This window comes from Mastacembelus armatus, chromosome 2 (genome assembly GCF_900324485.2).
Source record: "Mastacembelus armatus chromosome 2, fMasArm1.2, whole genome shotgun sequence".
Lineage (NCBI taxonomy): Eukaryota > Metazoa > Chordata > Actinopteri > Synbranchiformes > Mastacembelidae > Mastacembelus > Mastacembelus armatus.
The window spans coordinates 236,241-251,495 of NC_046634.1; the positions used below are offsets into that span (position 1 = coordinate 236,241).

At 37.9% G+C, this 15,255-nt stretch overlaps 2 protein-coding genes across 4 annotated transcripts; both read right to left on the reverse strand.

Annotated features, from left to right (window-relative positions):
• Positions 1-2,408: 2,408 nt before the first annotated feature.
• On the reverse strand, positions 2,409-9,202 carry dhrsx (dehydrogenase/reductase (SDR family) X-linked). Of its 3 annotated transcripts, none has more exons than XM_026302013.1 (7): positions 9,021-9,202; positions 4,654-4,761; positions 4,449-4,517; positions 4,164-4,265; positions 3,888-4,095; positions 3,581-3,788; positions 2,409-3,218 (listed from the first exon to the last, which is right to left on the reverse strand). In XM_026302013.1, the coding sequence occupies exons 1-7, from the start codon at positions 9,118-9,120 to the stop codon at positions 3,045-3,047; spliced, it is 969 nt and encodes a 322-aa protein (XP_026157798.1). In that variant the 5' UTR covers positions 9,121-9,202; the 3' UTR covers positions 2,409-3,044. The 3 variants fall into 3 exon arrangements, with proteins under 3 accessions (XP_026157798.1, XP_026157799.1, XP_026157800.1); XM_026302014.1 differs by lacking the exon at positions 9,021-9,202 and adding an exon at positions 7,333-7,454; XM_026302015.1 differs by lacking the exon at positions 9,021-9,202 and adding an exon at positions 4,844-4,936.
• Positions 5,341-15,045, reverse strand: LOC113127439 (zinc finger BED domain-containing protein 1-like). Its single transcript, XM_026302012.1, has 2 exons — positions 14,893-15,045; positions 5,341-7,525 (listed from the first exon to the last, which is right to left on the reverse strand). The coding sequence occupies exon 2, from the start codon at positions 7,474-7,476 to the stop codon at positions 5,425-5,427; it is 2,052 nt and encodes a 683-aa protein (XP_026157797.1). The 5' UTR covers positions 7,477-7,525; positions 14,893-15,045; the 3' UTR covers positions 5,341-5,424.
• Positions 15,046-15,255: the final 210 nt, after the last annotated feature.

The window sequence follows — 15,255 nt, forward strand, 5'->3', positions numbered from 1 at the left end:
CTTTTGGAAACTCTGAACCACAAGTAGACCTGCACTCTGAGAGCGAAGTGCTCTATTGGGATAATATGGTACTATGAGGTCTTTAAGGTATGAAGGAGCTTGATCATGAAGGGATTTGTATGTGAGGAGAATAATTTTAAATTCTATTCTGTATTTTACAGGGAGCCAATGAAGAGAAGCTAATATAGGAGAAATATGATCTCTTGCTACTTCCTGTCAGTACTCTGGCTGCAGCATTGTGGCTTTTTATGGAGTTGCTGGGACACTTTTCACACTTTGTTCTATATTCTATATACTCACTTATTCCACATATTCACACTTTATCCGATATACTCAGTTTAATTACATATATACATACATACATACATGCATACATACATTCCACATAATATATAATACTTTTATTCCATATAGTTTGACTTGTTTTATATAGTCACATTTGTATTCCTTAGCCTCCTGAGACCCAGCCCACTGACTTGTGTCCCTTGTAGTGGACAGTTTGTTCACACAAAAACGGCCCTATGGTCCACTACAGTGGACATGCTATAAAATTAAAAATAAAAATAAAATTTAAAAAGTCTAAATTGTAACATGTATTTTTTAAACCAAAAATAGGTAGGAAATTACAAAAAAGAATAATTTGGAAGACACTTATTTTCCTCGGTTCTCAGGAGGATATACTTTCAATTTATTCCAGTTAGACTTTATTCCACAGATTTTTACTTTATTGCACATTTCAAACATTTCACATATTCAGACTTTATTCCATAGTCACTTTTATTTCATATAGTCACATATTTATTCCATATAATTTTGACTTCATTCCACATGGTCTCACTTTATTCCACATATTTACAGTTTATTCCATATAGTGACACTTTTATTCCATACAGTCACATTTTATTCCATATATTCTCACTTTATTCCACATATTCACTTTTTTCATAGTCACATTTTTATTCCACATATTGTCACTTCATTCCACATATTCAGACATTATTCTACATGGTCTTAATTTATTTCACATATTTACACTTTATTCCATGTAGATATACTTTTATTCCATATATTCACATTTTTATTCCATATCTTCACTTTATTCTACATATTCAGACATTATTCCAGATGGTCTCACTTTATTCCACATAATGACACTTAATTTCATATAGTCACACTTTTATTCCATACAGTCACATTTTATTCCATATATTCTCACTTTATTCCACATATTCACTTTTTACGTAGTCACATTTTTATTCCATATACACTACTCACAAAAAGTTAGGGATATTTGACTTTATCCATGACCATTGACCACTAAATATTCTGGTTCAATGACAGTTCATATTTAAACAGTCCTCTTCATCATGCTGTTCACATTTTGACATCATGAGACCAAGACGACACCTAACAATTGACAAGTTATTGAGACATTGACATTTTTTGTTGTGGTATACCCACCACTGTTGTTAGATTTTGTTTCAAAAAATTGTTTGAGATGAAGAAATTACCATTGCATACTTCTATTTCAATGCCCTACTTTCATGATATAGTACTTTAATAATAATAATAATAATAATAATAATAATAATAATACTTTTAATAATACTACTTACTTAATAATACTTTTTACATTTTCCATAAATTTCACCTGAAAGTCGAATATCCCTAACCTTTTGTGAGTAGTGTATTTTCACTTCATTTCACATATTCAGACATTATTCCATATAGTAATACTTTTATTCCATAAATTCATATTTCTATTCCATATTTTCACTTTATTCTACACATTCAAATTTTACTCTATAGTGTCACACTTTGTCAATATAGTTACATTTTTATTCTACGTATTTAGTCACACTTTTATTCCAGTTTTATCCACTCAATCTTCCATCCAATTTTCTCACAAATAAATTCATACCTGGCACACCATAATATATTTGTACATATATACATTTCTTACATACACTGCTTAATGTAAATCATAAAAATTAAAGCTATGCTATGATTGAGGTCAAAGTACTGTTTCCATTACAGAGTTTGTCCAGCAGAGAGTGCTAGCAAGTTGATTTTTACATTAAATGTAAAGGATTCATATAAAAAGTGTTACATTTAAAGACAGAATATTTCTATAACTTACTGAACATTCCTTCTTGTCATATTATCTATGTATCAAATTTTAAAAATTTGTATTCAACTTTGGAGCCTTTTTTTTTTTAAATTACACTTTTGCACTTTTACCAAACCATTATTTGACTTGTATTTGCACATAATTGTTTTTTTTTTAAGGGCAGGGTTAGAGTTATCTAGGTCATTATAATGGTTTGTATGTTTGATGCTTGTTCTCTGATTAAATAAAACATCAATCGTTGACGTTTGGGGGTCGGATTCGTATATCAGTCAGTCAATATCAGTCAGGCAGTTTATTAATGATCGACATGTTTTTGCCATTGGTGGGATTTCTTAATACACTTAAACAGACTAAATAAACATGGCTATAAATTAAAGACAGGGGAAAGGCATCATTCACAGTAATACTTTTGTACAATACAATACTGTCAATACTACAGAGGACAAAGGTCAGTCTAGGTCATCTGGCTGATGATAACTGGTAAATCTTTTTATCACATCCAGCAGATTTGGGGGCTGCTGATTGGTCTAAGTTGATTTATAAATGTAACCAATCATGACTGAGCTTACAGTACCCAAATGGGAAACCTCTTCAAAACTGTATCTGTAAGATCTAGAATTAGATATAGAATCTTTATACAATTAGAGACAGGAAAGTCAGTGTTGAATTCTTTTTGGCATAGAAATATAAAAATTTATACAATTTATCATCTATCACATTAGATGATAATGTAAATATAGAAACATACATGGAGACAGTGCCAGGATATCAAATATCAATACAAATCATTTGTAGACTTAAAAGGCACTAAGGCATTTTGGTTTCTTGTGTGTAATCCGAAGGTGTTAGAGTCATGTTACAATGGTACATATATTTTGAGGTATGGTACATATATTTTTGAGTGCCAGGCCACTCAAACGCCCACAAGCTTGCAGCTCTTGCTCCACAGCTCGGCTTGCAGCTGAGAGTCATAGGAGAAGTCGGAGGACTGCGTCTTCTGGCCGTTGTACAGGTAAAACCCACCCGCCCCTTCCATCTCTGAGGAAGCTGCAGCGTAGATGGTTGTGGATGCTCCCTCTGCTGGAGTCTAAGAAAGGGCACACAAGAAGTAAAGGACTGTCAGGTCATAGTTCAAAGACAAGAGGGACTTTTATTGAGCTTAATGAAGTGTGAGGGTGCAGGTAAGTCTGCAGGGATCAGGTGGGCACCTTCTCAATAATGGTGTTTCGTTGAACTGGGCCCCCAACACAGAGAAGGTTCAACAATGTTGAATTAATTAATACTATTAATAGTAACACTTTGTATCCCCTTGGTTTTCATAACTGCTGTTTGTCTGATATTTACTACCCTGCCTGTTTATTGTGAAGCTGTTTCTACCTTTTGTTAAAAATGTGACCCCCCTCCAAAAAAAAACAACCCACAGAACAAGTCATGTTAATAAAACTGTACCCTGAACAGCAGTTTTGCCACAGGTTTCTTCAGGGTCTGTGCAAGGCTCCACAGGTTATCATACAGGGCTGTGTCCACCATGCCAGGGTCCACAGCATTGACGGTCACAGGGAAACCACCACCAGTTAGCTGCTCCTGCAGGTAGTAGGTGAAGAGAACAAGGGCCAGTTTGCTTTGGGAGTAGGCCCCATGGGAACTGTAGCAGATCCTGGAGACAGAGAAAAGATTGGGCAGGTTGGAATGGGTTTAAGAGGCCTGACTGGGGCCCTTCCCTGGGACATATTCTGCTTCTCCTTGTTCTGCTAACCTCCTGTTTAAGTCTTTCAGGTCCAGGACTCCCACATAGTGTGTAGCTGAGGCCACGTTGACGATTCTGGAGCAGCAGCCCTGTCGTCCTGACTTCTTCAGCACGTCCAGCAGCAGGTTAGTCAGCAGAAAGTGGCTCAGGTAGTTTAAGCCAAAGTGGAACTCAAAGCCATCTTCGGTCTGTCTCTCAGGAACCAGCATGGTCCCAGCTGAACGACAAAATCACTCAGTGTGATGGACAAACAGTTTGACTTTTTAAAAATGCAATACAGCCTACCGTTGTTCACCAGAACATGGAGAGGAAGACCCCTATCTTTGAACGTCTGAACGAACTGTCGCACCGATTTCAGAGAAGTTAGGTCCATGTAGAGAAACTCAGCTGTGAACAGAAATGCCAGTCCAATCAATTTAAATGGAATAAAAAGGAAATTAAAACACATCGCAAAAATATCTGCGAGAAGTTTGTATTTCATTCCTTTAAAAAAAAAGTCATCAAGCTATGTGGCATTGTTCCTACTACGTTTTGGCTAGAACATGTCTAAGTGGAGGACAGGCTGATTACCTTTTCCCCCGTTGCCTTCTTCGTGGATCTTCCTGATGGCCGCTATGCCTTCCTCTCTCTCGTTCCCAGCTGGGGATGGAGATCACAAAAGCTTGGTAGAAAATCCACTTTCACTCTAGTCCTACTGCCTACACTCACCTGGCGTCTCTATCAATTTCAAATTAGCAGGTTAAAGTCTCAAGCCCATGATTGGACAGCAGCCTACCTATGACAACATGCATTCCAAGGCCTGCCAGGTGTCTCGCCGTCTCAAACCCCATTCCTCTGGTACCCCCCGTCACAACGGCAACTTTTCCATTTTGCTGGGGTAAGACTGTGTGGAGGAGAAAGGGCACCTCGTGAGAACATAGCAACCTTTCATTTCCAGGTGTCAGATTATCATTGCTAAGTCGTACCATCGAAGCCAGGTCATTGAGTCTAGTTCCTGACTATGCAGACAGGAAGGTGAGAGATTAGAAGATCACATTAATATTTGACCCAACAACTCAATGGATCCAATCACACAGTTCAGAGTCTACTATTCTGCAATCAGTTGTGGACTTTGTCGCCACAATGGCCAGAACAAAAAAAAAAAATGGGACTGTGGATTATGTTACATCCGGAAAGTCTAGTCTACAATAAAGGCTCAATTGATAAAACTGCATCTGTTGCCGCTGTGATAGACCTAGAATTGCAATCACATTGCATTACTCATCACGAACCAGTCTGGAAAATATAATAAAAAACAAACTGATTTCACCAATTTCTTTTACGTTATGTTTTAGATGTACCATATTTTTGCAGAGAAAAACATTTATAAATTTTATTTACTCCTAATACTGAAATACCCAGAATGTTAATCAAATATTTTCCAATCAAAACAAATAAATAAACAAAAGACAACACACAGACACACTGTTTATATAGATTTACTGCGGATATTATATTATTGATGCTTCAACGGTAAACTGGACCCAGTATGCAAGTTTTAGCACAGTCATTCAGGAGGCTGACCCAGACTACAGTTTCTTTCCCAAACATTGTCCAAATCATCCTCACACGGTTCCGATTCGTAGTAGTTTCGCAAGTTTTCATACAGGAAGACCTGCTGATCTACTAGAGCCGGAGCTATGTGGTTCCTCTTCCCACACAGGACAGTCCCAGAAGAGCTAAACAGCCGGTGACAAGGTACACTCGTGGCAGGAACGCACCAGTACTTCTGCAACACCTTGGGGAGGGTGGGGAACAATGCTGCATGACTCGACCACCACAATAAAGGGTCCTCATTCAGCCCCAGAACTCTCTGTGACTTGTAGTTGCTCAGCTCCTCGACCACCTGAGCATGGAGCTCCTCCTGGCTCTGGTCTGCATCGGACTGGTAAAATATTGCAGCCAATGGGTTCTCTTGGGTTGCACAGCTTGCTGAGGTTTCTCTTAGAGGGGCCTGTTTTTTGCTAGGTGGCTCATCAGACACCACAGAGAAATCACTGAGACCCGATCGCTCTGAAATCTGCTTCTCGAGGATTGCTTTCACTTCCTCAATGACGTTGCTCTCAACTTTGGAGCGTTCCTGAGTGGACAAGAAAGGCAACTTCTTGTACCGGGGATCCAGGAATGTAGCGATGTTGAGGAACATTGGGATCTCTTGTGATAGTTGCAAATTCTGCGAGTAGCTGCTTGATAAAACCTTGAAGATGATCTCTTTGGTCATGCTTATCTCTTTGAGGTCCCCTTCCTTGACCTTAAGGGTGGTGTTTAACAACATATGAAGGACAGGCCTCACCATGCTAATTGTTGGATACCTGCACGAAGTAATCATGTTTGCCACATCTTTAAAAGGTTTTAGGACTTCAATCAAACCCTCCAATAAAGTCCAGTCAGGGCCATTAAAGCTGAAATGATGGCTGCTGGTACTGTCTGTAAGTGCTGCCGTTACGGCAACCTGTTGCTCTTTCAGTCTTTGTAACATCGCCAATGTTGCCAACCAAAACCTACCCCTGTCTATAACAAGCGCACACTGAGCGAGGCCATGCCGTTTCTGTTTTTCTCTCAGGAGATACGTCGCAGGTTCCCTGAAGTGATCGACGAGTTTGCGGCAACGCTCTAAAAAGCAGTCGACTTGTGGCAGCTGGAAGGTTTCGTCCATCGCGCGATTGATGGTGTGTCCGAGGCAAGGCATTTCCACTGACAGGTCCAGGAGCGAGCATGCTTTGACAATATCCACTGAACCGTTTGTGGTGGCACCGCTGATTTTGTGAGTTATGCCCCATTCAACAAACGTTTCATACATCGCTCTGGTGATATTTTCAGCCATGTTGTCCTCTTGTACTTCAAACGTTTTAAGGCACTTGTTGGTCATAGAGAAACCAGTTGTACTGTTGTAGTTAACTGAATGCGCAGAGAGTGAAATATATGTCCTTTTCTGGGTATGGCTTTGCCAGAGATCTGTAGTAATACCACAGTTCACAACCCCAGCCAGCTCACTAAAGACCATGTCTCGAGTGCGGCAATATATCTGGGGTACCACTTTAAACGCCAGCTCGCTTTTGCTGGGTGGAGAGTACCCAGGATCGACAGTACTCATTAAAGTCTTAAAGGTAGGCTCTTCTACAATAGATACAGGGTACAGCCCCTCAAAGATGAAGTTGATGATAGCTACTGTCAGGTCATTGTGTCGTCTGTTTTCATAGTCCAAGTTTTGCTTTAAGTTTGCGTCCTGATAGTGTTGCGCGCAATGAGGACCCGAAGGTTCCGTCTTTATCCTGGAGAACGCTGTGGCGAACGCCTCACGCATCTGATCTGTGTTGCTCTTCACAAACTCACTGAACTCTACAGGGTGGTTCTTTTCCAGGTGGTACGACAGATTGGAAGTGTTTCCAGAGTAAGCAATCTGACTCATACATACGCGGCAGTAGATCCGTTTCCAGTGCAATATGCAGCCGTCCGCATCGGTGTCAAAGCCAAAGTACTTCCAGACTTTGCTCTTGGCTCGCGGGTGTGCGACCAGATTGAGACCAGAGCATGAAGGTCCTGAACTTTTACCCTCCATTGGCTCCTTTGCAAAGCGATCCACTTGGATGCCTTCACTAACTGAGCACCTAACAAGAACAGTGAAATAAAGATTTAAGGATGTTTATAAAGATGGATGAAAACAGTAGTAATTATATAATAGGAGTAATTAATTAGTAGAACATAAGATTTAGAAACTTTTCAATAATTTATATCATAATATAAATATATATTGTTATATGGTACATGTGACAAAATATTTTTTAGAGACTGCTTTTTCTAATGTATTCTAATGTTTGATGCCAGATCAATGTGGTCCCTGATTCATAACAGGCTATATCCAGTCTTTTATTTGGTCATGGTGTAGGAAAGTCCATGTAAATAACAAGATTTTAGAAAATCCCCCTAATGCCTGCTGAATAGCCTACATTCTATGCAAGATTAAAGGGGTTCAAATTTATTTCACCATCCGAAGAAACAATCAGCCCTTTGTTTTAAAAGTGTTACTCCTAATTAGGGATTTCTCACTCTATCGTCACATGCTTTAATTTACATATTTTTCTTTGGGCATATAGATTTAAATTTAAGTGGGAAAAATCACATCAGGAAGAATCAAAACGCAATGAAGGGCTTTAGCTGTTCGATGAGATTGAGGTGTATTTATCTTAAGTCAGTTGTGGATGCACAGGCATGACACTGACATACTTCAGCTTGAGGATGCCCTTTATCGGCAACCCAGAATCTGAAAATACACTTAATAAATTAAACGGGGGGGGGATAGAGAGAGAATGCAGAACTTGCCTGAAAATCTTCATGTTTTTAAGTTTTCATCCATTATCAAAGCAACACGGCTATAGTGCTGTACATCATTGAGTACACCGCAGGCAGGAGCTGGTAATGGCTAATTCGGGATACATTTACTGGGGAAAATTTGAGTAAATGTCAACAAATATAGCCTAAAAATAAGCTTAAAGCCTATAACACATTTTCAGTGTTTCATGATGTCAGGATCAGAAAATAGCCTATTTTTGTAATAGTATTTTTACCCATTTTCATGTCTGCAATTTACTGATGTTGTTACTGATAACACCATTAACTGTCATCATAGCTGGATAAATAGATCAGTGACATATCTTGAACCCATATTGGCAGATTCACCAAACTCCATTAAGAATATCCCCTATTTAACTGTACCTCGATTGTTTCTATTTACCTTGACTAATTTGTTTTCCATTAATTTCAGTGGTCGTTCAGTTTGATACCGGATCGCATTTTTCAGATCAGATTGACGTTATAACCTGTCATTAGTTTTGGTGGAAGTGTATGGGCTACATCGTGAAATCCACCCGTTTAATTCTAACACGTACGCCGAACTGAGCGGCAGACTCTGACACTAGAAATGTGTCATGTTACATTTTTATCTGCTACTGTATTTTCCCTTTAGATTGCGTTTTATTACAAATTGGTGTTTTTTCCAACGGAATCCGGCATACAAACAGCACACATCACACTGAAATTATTTGTTTTTGTATATAAAATACTAAATGTGGGAAGGAAAATATGGGAAATATTACTCGACCTGACCTGGTAGCGTAAAAGATCTGTTGAACAGCTGATAAAGAAGCACTTTCATGCCACACAAATACAGTCTGACGAGCGGCACCAGTACTGACATCAGCCACATCCTTCTGCGTCCGACTGTGCTTCAAATAAATACGTCCGGGTCTGAACCTGCACGGGATAATCTGTCCGGGTCCGGGAACTTCAAGAAAGATGTCAAAAAAATAAAATAAAATTTGTACAGTAACTGTTGTAGAGGCTAAAGCTAGAGCCTAATAAATATGCTCATCTAGTCGAGGGAAAACCTCTTTGGGAAAATCCACAGGCTCACACACGCCTTTTAATTTGCACAGTTATTAAGACGTGGCCTCGTGTTGTAATGAATACAGTGTTGAAGCGCTGTTGGGAATTTTTCTGGAATTTCCTACTCAAAATTACAGAAGCATATTGCCTTCACATGAGAAAAAAAAAAACATCTCAGTTTTTATGGTCTAAAGAAAAATATCTGTTTTTTACGAGATCAAGTTGTTTTTCTGAATATAAAAAAAAAAAAGTTCCGTTTTCCTTTATATACAAGCTGATGCATCTATAATGCATTCAGGCTGAGTACATGGCTACATATATTCATATGATAAACTCAAACCATATGGAATCTGCATCAACGATCCAAAAGTAGTGAGGTGTCAGCATGGAACGGGACAGCTACCAGAGTTCAATCAGACCAAGGGAAGGAGAACTGTTATGTGGAACAATGATATGTGGACAAACTAACATCTACAGTATCTCACAGAAGTGAGTACACCCCTCACATTTTTGTAAATAATTTATTATATCTTTTCATGTGACAACACTGAAGAAATGACACTTTGCTACAATGTAAAGTAGTGAGTGTACAGCTTGTATAACAGTATAAATTTGCTGTCCCCTCAAAATAACTCAACACACAGCCATTAATGTCTAAACCGCTGGCAACAAACGTGAGTACACCCCTAAGTGAAAATGGTCCTTCCTGGTTTGAAACCCGGCACAGTGCATTGTGTGGTTGTTTGTCTCTATGTGGCCCTGTGATGGACTGTTGACCTGTCCAGGGTGTACCCCTGCCTTTCACCCAAAGAAAGCTGGGATAGGCTCCAGCAGATCCCTGTGACCCTAATTAGGAATAAGTGAGTATAGATGATGGAGATGGGATAATTAATGCAAACACAAAACTGTTGCTATTAATTTCCATACAACACAGACAGGGAGGTTTCTTGTTTTGTTAATGGCAAGAAGCAATATTTACTGAGGACCATGAATCATCCTCACCACTAAGTACTCTGTCATGAGTATTTGTTTTAAACTAACCTGTTTTTTGTCAGGTTCAAAACAATTTTTTTTTTTTTTTCTGCAATATACCTGATATAAAGCCTGTCTCAGACTGGCACACCCACGCCATACTTTAAAAGTAAGGAGCCAGGACTGGAGCGGTTACAGAACGACTGCTGCACTGCTACTGATTTTTCAATTTTGGAGGCATTTAAAGGTGTAGTCATCATGGAGTTTGGGTTGAGAATCGCTTTCTTTCTGCTTCTGGTGATTGGAACTGGAACAGTAAAAGGTAAGATGACTATATTTCAACAGTACACAATTCACTGTATCATATTTATATTAATTTTTAATAAAGTATTAATCTTTAAAGTCAGATCATTCAAATTTAACCAGTTGGAACACAAATGCTAACATTTTTAGAAACACAGTTATTTAAGCGTAACTTTATAAAGATGTGTATTTTAATTTTAATAAACTGTGGATTTTGCAGTTAAAATTTACAAAAATTTGCGAGGTGATGCAGGAGGTAATGATCTCTAAAGTCAAGGGGAGCTCCTGTCTCCTGTTTGAGAAAGATAGGATTTTTTTTTTTTTTTTTTGTGATTATGCTGTAAGATGTGCCGGACACAACAATGTTGAAAGCACTTTAGAACATTAGTGGAGTATCTACTCTGGAATCAACCAAAGTCATGCAGTGTTTGTTTTTTCTAGGTGGATATTGACAGAGGATCAGATGTCCGGACTAATCTCGGCATTGCCCCATTTCTGCCGCCACCCAATTATTACACAATGCTTAACGAATTTATTAGACCACCAGTCAAAACCTGTCAAAAACCTTTTTAAATCTAAAAATGTTTTTGTCATTTAGGTCTGGGTGGGTGGTGGTGGTCTAATAAGTTTGTTAAGATGTTTGTCGTCTGTACTGGACTTCGACTAAAAACAACTTTGACATCCTGTTTGTTGTTTTAAGCGAGAAAAAGCTCTACCTCTCTAAATTTGCTTCAAAGTGATGTAGGCTGGGCAGCACGGTGGTTTAGTGGTTAGCACTGTTGCCTCACAGCAAGAAGGTTCCTGATTTGAAACCCAGCACAGTGTACGCACAGATTGTATGGTTGTTCGTCTCTATATGGCCCTGTGATGGACTGTTGACCTGTCCAGGGTGTACCCCTGCCACTCAAAGAGAGCTGGGATAGGCTCCAGCAGATCCCTGTGACCCTGGTTAGGAATAAGAGGGTAAAGATAATGGATGGATGTTATATTTTAAAAGAATCAATAGACGTGAATCCTTAATGTTCAAGAATGTTTTAAAAAGAGAGAACCTCAGCAGACCGAAATGTTTAAGTGGTCTCAGGATGAGTTTAAAATTATATTTTAAATTCCAAAAACAACCACAAATCTCCATACGCCCTTTCATCTTAATCTCTTTGTGAAACTAAGTACTGGTACAGAGAGTTTAGCTTTAACGACCATTGTTTTGTAATGGATTTTCATGTTTTTGTCATACAGGATTTAGTGTGTTGGATGCTATTCGTGGCAGCGGTGAGTGACTTCAGTGGATATTAACATTTGATAATATTTCTGTTAAAATTTAAGGCTGTGTAAGCTGCTGGGATGCTAATGCTAATAAAACTATATTTTAGACAAAAAAACAACAGATTTGTGTTTATCTATGACTCAACTAAAAAGAAAATAATACAAAAATAAAATGTATATGAATAATAACAGAGCCAGTGATGGAACAGGTACCATCACTTTACCTAAGTAAAAGTACCAATAAAAAAAACATTCAAAATCCTACTTAAGTTGAAGCACAAAAGCAAAAACCGACATTAATCTTTACTACTTTCCTGCAAGAGAATGAACAGTGTTCAAATGTCAAACTATTCTTTTAATGCACAATGACTAAAAAAGCTAGGCAAGTGAGATTTTTTAGGAGGCTCCTCTGGGAGACCCAAGTCCATTGGAGGAGGTAAGTCTACACTACAAACAAAATTCAAATGTTTTAGTAGGAATTTAAGAATTTAAGGCTCCAAACTATTTGTGGTTGTTTTAAGTCACTTTTTGTGTCTCCTTGTAATTGTTTTTCTTTGAGTTTTTTTGAATCTGTTTGTGGTTGTTTTGAGTCTACTGTCGTTTTGAATCTCTCTGTTGTAATTTCATGTCTCTTCGTAGTTGTTTTCATTCTCTTTGAGACTGATTTGAGTCTGTGGTTGCTTTGAGTGTATTTGTTGTTAGGAGGCTTTTTGTTGTCTTTGTGTGTCTCACTGTGGACCTTTTGATTCTTTTTGCAGTCAGTCTGTCTTCTTGTAGCTGTTTGGAGTTTTGCATCTGTAGTCTCAGTGTATCTGTTCATGATTGTTTTGAGTCTCTCTGTCATCATTTTAGGTTTCCTCGTGGTTCTTTTTGATTTTCTTTGCAGTTTTGTATTTCTCTCTTTTTTGTGTTGTTTTGCATTTCTTTTTGTTCAGTGTCTAATTTTGGTCCTTCTGCACCACTGCCTGGGATCATTTGCAGGCAGCCTGGGGGGCTCTGGGCCTGTGTCCAGTAGGCCCATTCAGTAATCCATCCATATTTTAAATCAAATCAACAGATCTGTAAATTATATTTTTCACACTAAACAGTGTCCAGGAGTGATGATACAACAAGCATAGTAGTTATTTATAAGAAGACATATATAAGAATAATACGTTATTGTGAATAAAGTCTGTATGTGTCTTTGAATCTGAATTTCTTCAAGTTAACTGCTGTTTCCCAATCCATAGATCCCAAACCTTCCAAACCTGCTGGAGGAAGTAAGTCTACAAAAGTTCCACTTGCTAATTTCTTGAAATATATATGTGACAATTTAGGTTTTGATTAATATTTTATATGTTGACAATAAAGTTAAACTTTGTGTATTTATATTTATCGTTCCAAGATGACTCTGGATTAAATCTGGAGGATGCTCTCCGTCCAGGTAAAACTGTCTTTTAAAAAACTTGTTTTAATTGTTAATGGGGACATTGGCTTTCATTCATTAACAACCTTAACCACCATTTATAGTACATAAACCCTGACCTTGACCTAACCTTACCTTAATCTTAGTCATATTAAAATTCAGTGATTTACATGGTGGGGACCATTTTTCTTTTTATCTTCACCTTGTAATGTTATATTCTATGCTTTTGCTCCCCCAGCTGCAAATCCGACTGATAATAAACCCAGTGGAGGAGGTGAGTCACCAAAACCATTATGCCCCTATTCATGATACTTCTTAAGTTTATTTATTGATTTATTTATCTTGTCTAATTTTGAATTTTCTACCTCTGCTTTTACTTTGACGTGTAGTTTTGTAATTAAGCTTTTTGTTAAAAAATCCCTTCCTCCTCAGACAACCAGGGAAACGTGATCCAAAAACTGGACTCGATCATTGAGAACCAAAATGAGGTGCTCCGCCTGCTGCGGCAGTTGACTGCTCGGCCCCAGTCTCGCTTCCTCTAAAAGGCCCGTGTTGAGATGATTATGGAGATACAAGAAGAGATTTGTAAGTAGGGGATGATTTTGCCCAACACAATAGTTTCCTTATAAAAAAGAAAAACTAATTTGAAATTTGCTTGTGTTTTTAGAGCTGGAGAAGACGAGCCAGTTGCTGAACTTCCTAATTATATTAGTGAGAAATAAAAAAATCTCTGAAATATATTGATGTGTGTTTTTTTTGTTTGTTTGTGTTTTTTTTTTTTTACATCTTTATCATGAATTAAGTTCATCAACATAGTAATATACATTCACATACATATGAAGAACAGGCTATGTCTCCAGAACATCCAAGCAAAATGATGAGATGGTGAGATGGTTGGGTGCAGGATATTTGCAGTGAATTTAGAGATTGTGTTTAAGATTCTTGACTGTGCAAACCACGAGAAACCACACAGTTGCAAAAGTTACTGTTAAATTTGATAAAACCGGTTCCTGGTGGTATTCAATTTTCAGTTTTATCTGAATTTAGGACTGTGAAGTCATAACATATGTAGCTTTTCAAAGGTAGCAGACTGGTGTCTTTTTGAATAATCATAATTGTAACTAAGATCTAGCCTTGATTTTTATTTTTATTGATTTACATTGATTAAAACACTCTTTCTACAATGAGTCAAAATGAAATTGGGATCTACATAACACTAGGTGGCACACAAGTGTCATTTTAAACTGGTGGTTCATACTGGGTCAGAGGGGTGGTAGTCCACATCCTTGTACCACCTGGAAGCCAGGCTAAACTTTTCTTTGCCTTATTTTCCATCATTGGTTTCTTTATTAATTTCATGCTCTGATCAAAGTAGATGGTGTAAAGTTATCTTGAAGCAATTTAGGCAACATTTATATATTATATTCAAAATAGCCTTTTGATCAACTGTTTAATTCTCTCCCAGTTCTAAGAGAGTTATGTCGCCAAATTTCATTCAAATATTATAACTTTTTCTGAGCAACCACACACGCATTATAGGATATAGCCTACTTTACAAATGATACAAATAAACATGGTATCTTGTTGAATTCGGCTTCAACTGGATTGGCCATATCAACGAAGTAGCGATTTATTTAAACAAAAATGTACCTTTTGTTGTCCACTGGTTATAACCTGATGTTTTGATTCTGCGAGTGGGTTATTTTTAGTAAAATCTATTTTCCAGTACGATTCAAATCTATACCGAAATAAGCAGTGAACGCAGCTAACACGTTTACAGACTCGAAAGAAGCGTTTTATGGTACGAAGCGTTGTTGACAAGCGAGAACATTTTAAATCGTTGGTTTTGTTAACGGAGTTCGGCGTCGGTTGAAAAGAACGCAGCTTTTGGGGGGGGCGGAACCTAAACTACGTGAAGTTTAGCTAAACAGTGAGGTTAATTTAGATTTTTTTAAAAATGCATCTCTGCATTGAAACATTAACACACATAAGGGGTTAATGTAACAGTCATTT

Coding starts and splice junctions, on each gene's coding strand:
- LOC113127439 (XM_026302012.1), bottom strand. CDS start 7,476: ATGGAGGGTAAAAGTTCAGGACCTTCATGCTCTGGTCTCAATCTGGTC.
- dhrsx (XM_026302013.1), bottom strand. CDS start 9,120: ATGTGGCTGATGTCAGTACTGGTGCCGCTCGTCAGACTGTATTTGTGT. Junction 4,096..4,163: donor CCATGTTCTGGTGAACAACG/GTAGGCTGTATT, acceptor TTTGTCGTTCAG/CTGGGACCATGCTGGTTCCT. Junction 3,219..3,580: donor TGGCAAAACTGCTGTTCAGG/GTACAGTTTTAT, acceptor GCCCTTTCTTAG/ACTCCAGCAGAGGGAGCATC.